The 14,863-nt window shown below is 39.9% G+C and overlaps 1 protein-coding gene across 2 annotated transcripts; it reads left to right on the top strand.

The window, feature by feature from the left end:
* The first annotated feature begins 2,695 nt into the window (after positions 1-2,695).
* On the top strand, positions 2,696-14,673 carry p4ha1b (prolyl 4-hydroxylase, alpha polypeptide I b). Of its 2 annotated transcripts, none has more exons than XM_058058943.2 (15): positions 2,696-2,855; positions 6,609-6,688; positions 6,758-6,854; positions 6,919-7,070; positions 7,129-7,266; positions 7,466-7,705; positions 8,496-8,716; positions 8,789-8,965; positions 10,174-10,244; positions 11,665-11,764; positions 12,661-12,714; positions 12,795-12,860; positions 12,938-13,006; positions 13,169-13,265; positions 14,171-14,673. In XM_058058943.2, the coding sequence occupies exons 1-15, from the start codon at positions 2,839-2,841 to the stop codon at positions 14,239-14,241; spliced, it is 1,650 nt and encodes a 549-aa protein (XP_057914926.2). In that variant the 5' UTR covers positions 2,696-2,838; the 3' UTR covers positions 14,242-14,673. The 2 variants fall into 2 exon arrangements, with proteins under 2 accessions (XP_057914926.2, XP_057914925.2); XM_058058942.2 differs by lacking the exon at positions 10,174-10,244 and adding an exon at positions 9,759-9,829.
* Positions 14,674-14,863: the final 190 nt, after the last annotated feature.

Genomic DNA, 14,863 nt, shown 5'->3' with positions numbered 1-14,863 from the left:
GAGTAAAACCTGAGCCAATCCTCATTGCTTATCTGTTTATGTGCAACACTCACACTCTCACAACGCTGTAGATTAGTTATGAAGTGATATATTTTGAGGCGGCATCAGTAACGTGCAGCAAAGGGGTGTCGAGTTATGTTGAAAGTAAAAGTAATTAGTTAGATTACCCGTTACTGAAAAAAGTAACGGCGTTAGTTATTTTAAACGTCGTTATTCCCATCACTGATTGTCCTACATCTGAACAACAACATCTAAAGCAAAAAGTAGCGTCCAATGATTACCTTTCAGCCAAGTGGCAAGCCATCATTCTGTGCGGTGATTCGACTGCTCTCAATCCAGGGAGATCATATCTGGAGTTAGGTGGTAAAAAAAGAGAACACAGCATCAAACACGCTGATTCCTCTGGATTAAACCATTTGCTATTCTCTCCTTGTGTGGTTGCACTTGCTCCGAGCTGTCATTCATTAACCTGGCTTTTTATTCAATTCAGACATCATGAATGAATAAGCTCACACGGACAGAATGAAAAAGAAAACGCAAAAATCAATACAGTATATACTCACCTTTTCGTTAAGAATGCTCACTTACAGTCTCCATCATAATGATAATAATAATAAATTAAATCACACTAATAAATGCTTGTATGAGCCTCCCTGCTGACACTGCTTTCACTCGCCTTGTGCTCTTGAATTGTCCAACTGGACTTTGGCCCCATGCGGGTTTGTTTGCCCGCTTTGTCATTAAATAATCAGTTGTGCACGGTCTTGAATAAATATCTGTTTATCTGACAACACAGAGAAAGTGACACCATCACTGCGTGTTTGACCACATTTTTTTCCAAGACAGATAAAGCTTTTTATTTTACGGCTCAATGCCATTATAGATTCTTGGACGTGTGACATCATTGAAGTCACTGAACTCAACAAACGGTCCCGTTTCTGTCTCTGCTTTGACACCTGTTTGTGACATTTCACTTTGTGGTTTCGCGTCCCCTCCCCCTGTTCCCTGTTTGTACGTCCTCAGTCTGGTTAATCCATCATGGGCTCCACATGGCGGCATGTAAAGTAAACACACGCTCGTGCTCGTGCAGGGTGTGGGGTCACTGCAATGTGGACACACATACACAGTAAAAACGTGGAACCCTTTTTTGGGTACCTACACTGGAAATGACTTTTACATAACCTTAATTTAAACTCTTAACCTGACCCTAACCCCAAAACATGCATACATACATGATGGCAGCCATGTTTTTCAACAATTCTTGATGAAGTTTTACGGATATGTGCTTCTCGGTCCCCTAAAGGTACGTTGCAAATTAGGTGTTCAGCCAAACACACTCACGTTAAAGCAGGTATTAGAAGAGTCGCAATCTTGTTTCTTGAATTGGCTCATCGTTGTGCATTGTTTGATTTCCTTACTCAATCCATTCCATAGTTTGATTCCACATACTGAAATGCTATGGCTTTTTAACGTAGTCCTAGCATATAAGTGTTTCAAATGTTTAGCATTTTTAGCTAATTGGTTATTTTTAGCCTTATGCATTGTTTTAGCTCAGGGGTGGGCATATATATGTATATGTATGTATGTATATATTTTACACGTAACAGTCCACCTGGTATTATTGTATCTGTAAAATTGTCATGCAATCTGCTATTATTATTTATTATTTTATATTTATATTTAAATATTTTAAAAATAATAAAATATTATAATAATTACAATAAAATTAAAATAATAATTATTATATTATTATTATGTTAAATATGCAAATATAACAATAATATTATATATAATTAATATAATAATTAGTGTTAATATAATAATTATAATAATCATAATAGTTCTAATAATAATTATAATAAGGTTGTATGTTGAGTTTAAATGAAATACTTTGGAAAGATTGGGCGGGCCGTATTCAAACACTTGGCGGGCCGGATGTGGCCCCCGGGCCGTAGTTTGCCCACCCCTGTTTTAGCTGTTTGAAGATGAACTATATCAGCAAGTTGAAGTATTTGTGATTTTAGAAAAAAGAACTTAGAATGTTCTCTGTAGGCGGCATTATGAATTATCCTTACTGGCCTTTTTTTGCAGTACATTTAGCGAGTGAAGATTGCTTTTATAGTTATTACCTCATATTTCCACACAATAGGTAAAATATGGTAGAACCAGAGAGCAATAAAGAGTGTGGAGTGATTTCTGATTGAGAACAAATTTCATAATCATGAGTCTGCAAACTTATTTCCCCAATTAGAAGGTAATAAATTGTATAATTATTCTGTAGAAAATAGTTTTCTTCAATTATATGCATGCAAGACTGCTGTGTGACATTCCTGCAAAAATGCTGCTAGTTGTGATTTATTGCATCTAAAACACACAAGTCATCCTAACAGCTTTACACACACACACATTCTGAAGCTCCACCCTGTTGAACTCAGGAATGCCCTCCCACCAGACACGTTGTGGTTGGAAGGATTTTTCTGGAATGTGGGAGAAATAGGAAGAGAATATGACCAAAATAAAGCTTAAATGAAGCATAATGTGACCAAAAGCCCACTGTTTACCAGCAGGAAGTGACAGATTAATATACATTTTGAGGTTGAAGTTGAAATATGAAAACCCCCAAAATATATCCTATGATTCTGAATGACACCCCCCAAAGTCTGCCCCCCCTCCCCGGCTGAGGAGACATGTGAGAGTCTGCACGTAGCAGCATTCCCAGTCTTGGATTGTGCATGTCCAGCCCTTAAGGACAGGAGATGTCCAACAGTGCACCGGGACATCTCATCAGAAAGGACCTTCCTTCGCTCCCGACTGCACCGCCAACTCTTTCCTGCTGCCATGATGCATCTTTTTAGGTAAATAACGACACCGATACGCTACTATTATAGCCGGGTTCTTAATGCCCTTCATTTAAAAGACAATCTCTGCAACTTTTTGCAGCGTACATTCGTCCTCTTAAGCTAGGTTAGCTTACTGGAAGCAAACTAGCTTCAACTTTCTTAACGATTTAACTCTTCTACTGTGATTTAAACTTGTTTGGCGTGAAATGACGAATGTTTACCGACGCTTATTTTTTGTGTGTCGAAGCAGAAAGTGGTAACCTTGACAACCCCGTTTGCGTTTTGTTGTGGCATTTGTATTGTATTTAGTACACAGCCTCTGCCTTAAAACATATATTTATCCGTTAGAATTAGCGGTGCTTTTTGAAACGTCATTTAAAGTGCCATTTATAGCATCATTTATGTCATTTATACGTCACCAGTGACCCGAGCAGTGGATGCTAGCTGAAGCTACATGCTAACAACAGCGTAAATAGACTTTCCTCGCGTCGGAAGCGAAAACAGTTTGGTGACTAATCAAATTAAAGCCTTCTCGCCTGGTGTTGGCTATTTTAAGTGTTTTATTGTTTAAATGATGCCAGTTATAATGTATTACGTTTATCTAGCAACGCTTAAGGCTCTCCGGCGGGGAGGGGCGAAGACGTGGCAGTCCTCTTCCATTCACTTTCATGCGGTGTGACACAGTACTTAGCACACTGTCATTCAATGCTATTTTAGCTAAATACTTCAGGAAAATTGTTTAAAATTTTTTTTTTGGGGGGGGGGGGGGGGTTATTGTAGACTGATAAGGTAACACCAAAATCCTGTTGAGTTGGAATGGTAACATTACCACTGTGTAAAGTTGTTTATAGTTGCTTGTCAATTTAATCCATAATGACAGCACAACAAACTTGAACATACATTGGATTTGGTGCATTCAAGTTCCTATATTTTGTTGTTCAATGCACATCAGAAATCATGTTTTGTTTAATGGGGGCTTTTATTGTAGACTGATAAGGTAACACCAAAATCCTGTTGAGTTGGAATGGTAACATTACCACTGTGTAAAGTTGTTTATAGTTGCTTGTCAATTTAATCCATAATGACAGCACAACAAACTTGAACATACATTGGATTTGGTGCATTCAAGTTCCTATATTTTGTTGTTCAAGGCACATCAGAAATCATGTTTTGTTTAATGGGGGCTTTTATTGTAGACTGATAAGGTAACACCAAAATCCTGTTGAGTTGGAATGGTAACAGTACCACTGTGTAAAGTTGTACATAGTTCCTTTTCACTTTAATCCATAATGACAGCACAACAAACTTGAACACACATTGGATTTGGTGCATTCAAGTTCCTATATGTTGTTGTTCAAGATCAGAAATCATGTTTTCAATGAAGGTAGAAATTACCTTAAATGTTAATTTAATTCTTTTCATTTATATACCTTTTCTGCATGTCAAAATATAATTGAATAATTGTTAATATTTTTTTTTTTTTTTTGGAAAAGATTAATTGGATTTGCATGATTTCTTACGGGAAAAATTTATTCGATTTGGAATATACTCAGACCTGGAACACATTAATAACGCTAAACAAGGTTCCACTGTATATTTCCATTTAATATGACATTGTTAATTAAAAGGTGTGTGTCTCGCCGAGCCAAATGGTGACCAAGTGGTGAGTACGTCAGCCTCACAGTCTAGACTTTTATTACATGCATGAATATACTGTGGATTGAGCGAGCGTGTCATGTTTTTGACTTGATTATTTTTGACTCATTATTTTGTTTTTGTATTCATTCTACAAAATAAAGGTCCCCTGTTGTCAACTGACATCGCAAAAGAATGGTAGAAAGTCCATTGGTAGTTTTTTTAAAGCAGAACAACAGAATGAGGAGTCAAATAATAATGATATATTACTAAAAGAGTGTGATTTCTTTAAAAAGTAAGCACACATGAAAGGTGAAGAAATTGTCCCAGAGAATCACAATCTCAATTCTAAGCAAGATAATCAGGCTGCACAAATATGCAATAACAGCAAGCACATTTGTTGCACAATATATATGCACTCATTCTTTTATTCCCTCCTGGGTTCATGGAGGTATAGCAACAAGCAGCACATCATGGACAGTCATTAATAATAATGTTATTTTCCCGATGGTCAGTATTAAGAATACCACTTTCCAATGCACTGCAGATCAGCAGCAGATTTTTGCACATTTCAGGTCAAAATAAATCTCCATTTATGAAAAATATACCTGTGACGGCCATTCCTGCAGAAGTCCCGCTCCGTTTAGAGCCACACCTTGCGATGCTAACGCAGGAATGACAACATGAGCTCTGTTTAATGCCAGAATATGTGCCGTAGTTATGATATAATTTGTTGGAGAAGATGTGTTTGGTTGCTTCCTGCTTTTCCGGCTTAGTATGAAAGACTATTACTATTATGCTACTATTTTTATTTCACCCTGTGAACGGTGGACCTAAATGCCACATGATGTTTTAAAATGCTCCGTAAGACGGTCGATGTGGAGAAAAACCTGTCTGAGCCTGCGTCTTGCCTCCAGAGCAACCAACCTGTGTCTGATTCCAAAAGCATTAGCGCTTGTTTAAATCCAAATTGTCTCACATGTTCGGTGTTAAACATGCGGTTTTAATCGGTGTGACGAGTTGAGGTCTTTTATGCCTCATTACTTGTGATCATCCTGCACTGGGTCGCACTGAGTGGGCCGAGTGGTCGACCACAGGAAATCCCAGCCTCGGCATGTAGAGACAGCTAGCCATTCACCTACAGGAAATTGGGGAGTTACCACACACGCCCAACCTTTTGATTCTATAAACTATCAACTACCAGCTCCGACTGGCATGTCTTGTGGTCAGAACAAAGGTTAGCGTTGCTAAGATACACAAATTACATACAGTAGACGTCTGTCTCTTTGTGTGTGGAAGTGAAAAAAAGCATAATAGGTTCCCTTTAGGGCAGGGGTCTCAAACACATGGCCCGCGGGCCAAATGTGGCCCGCAGGACACAAGTTTGAGGCCCCCGCCTTGATATGAAAGTTTGATATGGATGCTGTATGGTATCATGTACCCAGAAAAAATTATTACGTTTGATTAATGTTCATGTTAAAGGTTAAATAACTGTGAATAGTTAATCTCCCTATCCGTGTGGAAGTGGTAAGTTTTTGGCTATTTAAGTTTAAAGGAAATAACTTGAAGGCTACCGTTTAGGTCGCTAGCTCTCTACTTTGCGAGTTAGCATGTGTCTCAAGACCCTGCAGTTGCGCAATATGTTGTAAATAAAAAGAGTATAAATGTGACTATAGTCGTGTTTTGTCATGTCTACAGGGCTCTAATAATGCTTTGTTCATTTTAATCTGAAAAAAAATAATTTGTCTACCCACCAACTATATGTGGTTTCTTAAGTTTTTATTATTTGCCGTTTTATTATTATTATTATATTTATTTATTACTGATTGATTTTCTTTATTCTTGATTTGTTTATTTATTTTTCATCTTATTTTGTGCAGAAAAATAAAAATTAAGATATTTGAGAACAGTGGAATGTTTTATCAGCTTTTATTGTAGAAAATCGGAACCAAAGCACTGAAAAAGTTTGTATATTTTTCTGTTTTTAATAAATGCGTTTTTGCTTTAGGGGAATAAATATAAGAAAAAATATATATAAAATGGGAGTAATTTCTGAATAATCAAAAGGAATACATTTGAATTACTAAGGCATTAAATAAAATATGTCGCCTAACTGAATGCATGTCCCCACAGGAAGTTGCTGCTATGTTGGTGTCTCCTGTTGCTGAGCTGTCGGCCGACGCTCTCAGCCCACGACTTCTTCACCTCCATCGGTAAAAGATATCACACTCTAGATGTATAGTATAGGATGTACATTCACGTCGCCGATGTGTGTTCCCCAGGTCAGATGACAGACCTGTTGTTCACCGAGAAAGACCTCGTCACGTCCCTCAAGGACTACATCAAAGCTGAGGAGAGCAAGCTGGAGCGGGTCAAAAAGTAATGGCCGCCATCCTAATTGTGGTCATTCAGTTTTGATTTTAATCATTCATGTCTTTGACAGGTGGGCTGATAAGTTAGAAGCTCTGACGGCCACTGCGACACAAGACCCAGAGGGCTTCCTGGGCCATCCGGTTAACGCCTTCAAGCTGATGAAGAGGCTGAACACTGAATGGACCGACCTGGAAAGCCTCGTACTCAGTGACACCACAGATGGTACATCCTAAGCAAGACGTGGTTAGGATTTGGATTAAGTTCTTGTCTTTTCCATCAGGTTTTATTTCCAACCTGACCATCCAGAGGCAGTACTTCCCCACGGATGACGACCAGATCGGGGCAGCCAAAGCTCTCCTCCGTTTGCAGGACACATACAGATTAGATGCCAATAGCATCTCCACAGGAAACCTGCCTGGTAATTCCTTTTTTGTTTATTTTAGACTCGCTTTCCAAACAGTCAATAAGTAAGTCCAAGCAAGCTCCTCCACAAACACAAAACCAATTTCATATCACTGTTAGAACATCATTAATAAATCACTTGTTCATCATAGAGGGCCTTTACAACACCTCATGGTCTTTTCCATGGTACTTTACTATGCCCCTTTGCATTTCAGGCGCCAAGCACAAGACTCTCATGACTGCAGAGGATTGTTATGAGCTTGGAAAGATTGCCTACACAGACGCTGACTACTACCACACCGAGCTGTGGATGGCACAGGCCCTGAAACAACTCGACGAGGGAGAGGAGTCCACAGTGGATAAAGTGACAATACTGGACTACCTCAGCTATGCCATCTACCAGCAGGGGGAGCTGGAGCGTGCCCTGGAGTACACCAAGAGGCTTCTTGAACTGGGTAGGTCTTTTTTTTTTTTAACTTGGAAAAACACGCAGCGAGACATTTGTGATTATGTGAATTCCAGTATTCCTCTTCTTAGCCAGTATATTGTGGTACTGGTTATATTAGTTTTAGGTTTAGATTTTGAATATGTTAGAATTCATGTTTGTAGTAATTTGCTTACATACATTCATTCATTCATTCATTTTCTACCGCCTATCCCAGCTGTCTTCAGGTGAGAGGCGGGGTACAATTACAGCCAGCCAATCACAGGGCACATATAGACAAACGACCATTCACACTCACATTCATACCTATGGACAATTTGGAGTCACCAATTAACCTAGCATATTTTTGGAATGTGGGAGGAAACCGGAGTACCCGGAGAAAACCCACGAATGCAAACTCCACACAGAGATGGCCAAGGGTGGAATTGAACCCTGGTCTCCGAGCTGTGAGGTCGGCGCGCTAACCACTCCGTGCAGCCAGAATTTCACATAAGAAATAAAAATATTTTAAAAAGCATTAGGATAATTTTAATTTTAATTTTAATTTTAATTTTAATTTTAATTTTAATTTTAATTTTAATTTTAATTTTAATTTTAATTTTAATTTTAATTTTAATTTTAATTTTAATTTTAATTTTAATTTTAATTTTAATTTTAATTTTAGACCGCCGTGCTGCCCTGCTTACAAACAATACCATTCAAATATACTTTCTAATGCTATTGAATGATAAAGTGTCTCCAAACTTAAGGTTAATACTGAATCTGTATCGTGGTCATATTCAATTATTTCCAATGTTCAGACCCAGAGCATCAGCGGGCCAAAGGCAACGTGAAGTACTTTGAGTTCCAGCTGGAGAAGCAGAGAAAACAAGCCAAAGAGGACGCCACCAAACAGACAGAGCCTGAGAAGAAAGAGACACCAGAAAAGAAGCCAAAGGAGAAGAAAGAAAAGAAGGCCTTCAGTCTGATCCCTGAGAGGAAGAAGTATGAAATGCTGTGTCGTGGAGAGGGCATCAAAATGGTTAGCATCACAAACATTTGACTTTCACTTTTTAGTCACATGTTTGGTAACTTTTTCAGTTGTTGCCCTCAGAATCCTCGTAGGGAGAGCCGACTCTTCTGCCGTTACTATGACAACAACCGCAACCCCTTCTATGTGCTGGGACCGGTCAAGCAGCAAGACGAGTGGGACCGACCGTACATCGTACGCTTCCTCAACATCATTTCTGAGAAAGAAATTGAGAAGGTCAAACAGCTGGCAAAGCCAAGGGTACGTCACGTTATGTTTACACATAGCATAGACATGAAAAATATAGATTTGTGCCATATACACAGACCTGCCAACGTGTACTCATTTTTTGTACACATATTTTGACCCTTAATTACGCTATTTTTCATTGCTCACGCTGTTTGCATTCATGCTTTTTGAAGTTACCGTAGCAATCTGCCACAAAAAATGAGATGATATCATTATGGCAGTCTTTTCATTTTACATGGGGCAAGTGCGGGCAAGTAGTTCTCACCTTAAGGATTCCCTGTGGGCAAGTAATTTTTGTTTTTAATGTAGAGCCCTGCTATGTTCCAGGTTTTGTTTTAAGATGTGTAGTGAAGCCTTTTTTTTTTAAATCCCAATGCTGCCCTCCTGGGAAGGATTTTTGTCCCTTCAAAAGTGACCATTTGCACCGCTCTTCTCTCAATGTGATGCAAACAAGTAAGGCGGGTAATAAATTTTTCTGACGTTTGTGCTCATAAACAGACTCTCGGGTCACATGTTGCTATTGCAACATCATTAGAATGTAAGCATTGCATGATACAGAACCTTGAGGTAAATATTGTGCACAGGCATTCTTAAAAAAAGCAACCTCAATTTCCACGGGTGGCCAATTTTCCACGCTTTAGTTCCACATTATCTGTTATTCATGCAAGCCTGTCACGTAGTTGGACAAGCTCTTGGGCTGTCATTCTGGAGGATATGATGTTGCTGGTTAAAGAAACACAACAGACACACTAGTGACACACGCACACGAGCATGTGTGTGGTAAACCATATGCCTGGCTTCACAGCTACGCAGGGCCACCATCTCCAACCCCGTCACGGGAGTACTGGAGACGGCATCCTACAGGATCAGTAAAAGGTAAGTTGGAGCCAGGGGATACTGTCAAGACCGAGGGGAGGAACACACAGATGGAGGGAGTGTTTTCTCCTCCTCTTCCCCTCTGGCTACTCTTTGTTTCTGCTGTAGTTGATATTAACATAGTTGCTGTTTCCTTGAGCCAGGGGAAGTTTTAATACTTAAGGGTCATGACAACAACAACAACAACATTGAGTGACTGTTCTTCTTTCTCTCTCTCTCTCTCTCTCTCTCTTTCTTTTTCTCTCTCTCCCGCCTTCCTGTCCACTTATGTATTGCATCCCCCCTCACACTTTTTTGCCCTCTCCATCCACCTCGGTGTCCTTTCACGGTGGGAACTACTGTAGTTAAAGCGAGCCACGGTGCATGACCCCCAAACTGGGAAGCTTACCACTGCCCAATACAGAGTCTCTAAGAGGTAAGGGGGTTACGGGTCAAACAAACTCTTCATCTGAGACTTATTGCATCATCAGAGCTGTTTCTCGCTACGGTTTGGACAAAGTCACAGCACTGCAGAGTTGAACCGGTGATGGTCTTAGCTTTTTTTTTTTTCTGACTATATTCCATGTCCAGCACATTGAATATTTCCTCTGTCATACTTCTGGGAATGAATCTCTACCGCATTCATCATCTCATGGGCTCGTTTTAGCTGCTGCTGCTGCTGCTGCTGCAGTGCTGCTATGCTTCCTCAGCCTCCATATCAGAACCTTCTAAGGCTTCAGTCTAAATACCAACCTTCCGCTTGTATATTTTTTTCTTGTAATATTAAGTCTTTTATCATATTTTGATTTTGTAATATTCAAATATACTATGATTTGGCTTATTTTTGCTGATTATATTGACTATATCAGTTAAATGAGCCTAAATGTGACTATAGGGGTGCTATTTCATGTCTGGAGGTCTCTAATAATATTAAAAACCATATGTAGAAGGCTGTAAACAGGTTTACTATACTCTATGAATATATTTGATATATAATGAAGGAAAACCACATTGCAGAAATTAATTTATCGTGATTGGGTCTGGAACCCCCGACATCACTTCCTGTCCACACGTCCTGAAGACATTTATTCAAACACACATGAGCATGAGGCGTATTTATGTCTTAATAGGCTTATTTTCGCTGATTATATCGACTATATTAGGTAAATGAGCGTAAAGGTGACTATAGGTGTGCTAATTCATGTCTAGAGGTCTCTAATAATAATAAAAACCATATGTAGAAGGTTGTAAACAGGTTTACTATGCTCTATGAATATATTTGATATGTAATGAAGGAAAACCACATTGCAGAAATTAATTTATCGTGATTGGGTCTGGAACCAATTAACCGAGATAAACGAGGGATTACTGTATAACTTTTTTTCTCCAGCCTACTTAAAATGGCAACTTTATCCTTTGTTTTGTTTATCATATTACAACTTTCTGTCTTTGTTTTTTCAACTTTATTCTCTAATTATTAATTCTGATTATTAACTCAATATTTTATCTTTATTTGTGAAAATTTACTGCTATTTATTAAATTTCTACTGTATTTTTAGAATGTGCAGAGAAATGAACAATATAATATACCACATGTACATACGGTACAAATGCAGGTATACTTTCATTGAAGAAGAAAATAAAGCTCAATGTTGAAGCAGTTGAAGTGCCACCAACCCCTCCACCCACAGCTGATTGGAGATTCTGAATCTTGGGCTTGTTTTGCCTCGCGCTTCCTCCGCCTCCGTGCATCTGTGCATGACGTCTTTCTCACCGTAATGATTTATTGACTACCGCCTGCATCCGTCTCCCGTGCTGGAGATTCTGCTTTCTCAACCGGCCCTGCTCTGTTCCAGCGCATGGCTCACAGGCTACGAAGATCCCGTCATCGAAACCATCAACCAGAGGATCGAGGATCTCACGGGCTTGGAAATGGACACAGCAGAAGAACTGCAGGTAAAGGCTTTCAGGGGGGGGGTCGTGTCTTAACACTCACCCACTTAAATCATTATTATTCATCAATTGGAACCTCTCTTCAACTATCGCCTACTTCCAATTATTAACATGAACTCTAATTAGATTGGTACACTAAACCACAATCACATAATTGTTTTCACCAGTCATGTTTAGCACCCGGCACGGCGGTCTAGTGCTTAGCGCGCAGATCTCACAACTAGGAGACCAGGGTTCAATTCCACACTCGGCCATCTCTGTGTGGAGTTTGCATGTTCTCCCCTTACCCCCGGTACTCCGGGTTCCTCCCACATTCCAAAAACATGCTAGGTTAATTAGCGACTCCAAATTGTCCATAGGTATGAATGTGAGTGTGAATGGTTGTTTGTCTATATGTGCCCTGTGATTGGCTGGCTCGCCCGAAGAATGGTTGTTTGTCCATATGTGCCCTGTGATTGGCTGGCTCGCCCGAAGAATGATTGTTTGTCAAGATGTGCTCTGTGATTGGCTGGCTCGCCCGAAGAATGTTTTTTTTGTTATTTTGTTGTTTTTTTTCTCCGGATATTCCGGTTTCCTCCCACATTCCAAAAACATGCTAGGTTAATTAGCGACTCCAAATTGTCCATAGGTATGAATGTGAGTGTGAATGGTTGTTTGTCTATATGTGCCCTGTGATTGGCTGGCCACCAGTCCAGGGTGTACCCCGCCTCTCACCTGAAGACAGCTTGGATAGGCTCCAGCACCCCCGCGACCCTCGTGAGGAAAAGCGGTAGAAAATGAATGAATGAATCTTTAGCACCACAAACCCTAAACGATATGCTAAGCTGCATCACTGTGTGGAAACATGTCCATACCCATCAAGAATGCTATCTCCAAATCTTTCCACCTTTTTTCCACAGGTTGCAAACTATGGCGTCGGCGGTCAGTACGAGCCTCACTTTGACTTTGGAAGGGTACGCCCTCTTTGTCCACACACTTATATGCTGGGATGTTTTCATGCCAGGATGCTGAGCCTGAAATTGTCTCTCCACAGAAAGACGAGCCGGATGCCTTTAAAGAGCTAGGAACCGGCAACCGCATAGCAACGTGGCTCTTCTACGTGAGTCCAGTCTTGATACTTAACGATGCAGAACATGGCATGAAAGTTCAACCTGCCCTTTTCTCTTCCTGTCCTAGATGAGTGACGTGTCAGCAGGGGGCGCCACAGTATTCCCAGATGTTGGAGCATCAGTTAGGCCTCTAAAGGTCTTTATTACCATATTACTGACTATGAATATCCAATGTAGGATGTGGGATAAAAAGCTCCTTCTGGTTATTATTTGAACTTCCGAAGAACTGAAATGTGGCTCCTTCTAGATCACAGAACTCTTATTAGTGGCTTATGTGTGTTTTTCTTCTTCTTTCCAGGGTTCTGCTGTGTTCTGGTACAATCTCTTTCCCAGTGGGGAGGGAGACTACAGCACGCGGCATGCAGCTTGCCCTGTCTTGGTGGGCAATAAGTGGGGTGAGTTCTTCTCAGTGACTAAATGATGTGGAGTCATTTCCTATTACTTTTAGTGACTTTTAGTTAGTCACCTTTAGATGTTTTTGTACAAATGCATATCTATTATCATCATTTTAAACCAATAGATAATAATAATAATAATAATGTTACAACAAATAAATGAAAAAGGGACTAATTAAGACTTGGTGATACTCGTCCAAATGTGTTTGTTTACATGCCTTAGTAGGTGCTGCTGTTTTGGTTAGCAACACTCACAGAGAAAGACTTCAAAGACTTCAGAGAAAGACTTCAAGAGACGCACAGCAGCCTGAGAAAAATAAAGATAAACATACAGGATGTTTCAGAAAATGCACATGCATCCTTCCTCTTTTTCCAAATCTGCATTGGTGTTGGTGAACGCCCTCACAAAAGTCTTCCAGTGAAGGGCATCTCTATATCATTAAAGATAAATTAAAAAAAAAAAATCAAATTTGCTTTGATATCAGCTTATGAAATATTTCGAAAGACCCTGTATATTTTACTGAGCCAGGAGGTGTCCAAAGTGCGGCCCGGCGTCATTCTGAGACTGATTACAACATGTTTCTCATAAACCTTTTTTCTTTTCATATTTTTCCTCATAAAATGAAGACTATTATGACATAATATACGTTTTTGACCGTAAATGGCACCTGAGGCTGCACCTCTGTCTCAAAGGGAAGGTCATGATGAAATTATATATATTATATATGAAGTGAGAAAAAGGCAAGATGTGTATTTTTATGTACTTTTATGTACTAACTGAAGTGAAGAAGGCTCCCAGCTACTAATTGGCTATCCATGAGAGGAATGGCCAGTAAATACATTACATAAATACAGTAAATTACTGTATTACAAAGAGTAAAATGTGTGTTTTTTTCTGTCTTTAGTATCAAACAAATGGATTCACGAACGAGGCCAGGAGTGGCGGAGACCGTGCAGTCTAAATGAGACTGACTGATGAAAGCAAGAAACCACCCGACTACACTCCTCTCCCCTTCCTTCCTTGCCCGTGGGGCCAAAGAAGAACCCTGCGGTGGACACATAATGGATGCTTGGGCTCCAAATTGCTCACTTTCCTCCCGTTTTTTTACCCCGCTGTTTGGATTCACGTGGAGACTCCCGGACAGCGTTGGTGTCGCTGCAGATAGTTCTTGGAGTTGGTCAGATGATTTTGAGAAACACTTGTGCCTCTTTCACTCCCCTGTGTTTATCATTGCACTCTGTTTGACCTCTGGTTTTGTGGTTATGCTAACTTAAGTAGAAGCAAGCACTCCACCCGCCATCGCCCCAACTCATAAGACGCCTAGATCGTTCACTCCTACACACCTTCAACATTTACACTTTACACACCCATGCCACTAATTCACTGCACATTATGAGCATTAGCTTCATTGCTTTAGTTTTTTAGTGCATTTTAAAGCAGGGATCCCCAACCTTTTTAAACCGACAAATTCCCGTCAAACGAAAAAAAGAAAAGTGCTCTCCAGACCTCATCGTGACGTAATGCTATTGTCATGTTTTGGTCGGGGTCAGTGCAGGAGAACCCTTACAGTCTTACATAATCAATGCCACTGTGGAAA

This window comes from Doryrhamphus excisus, linkage group LG20, assembly GCF_037039965.1.
Source record: "Doryrhamphus excisus strain RoL-2023G ecotype Guam linkage group LG20, RoL_Dexc_Guam_v1.1, whole genome shotgun sequence".
Taxonomy (NCBI): Eukaryota; Metazoa; Chordata; class Actinopteri; order Syngnathiformes; family Syngnathidae; genus Doryrhamphus; species Doryrhamphus excisus.
The sequence above is the reverse complement of the archived record's forward strand: the minus strand, read 5'-3'. Positions and strand labels throughout refer to the sequence as shown.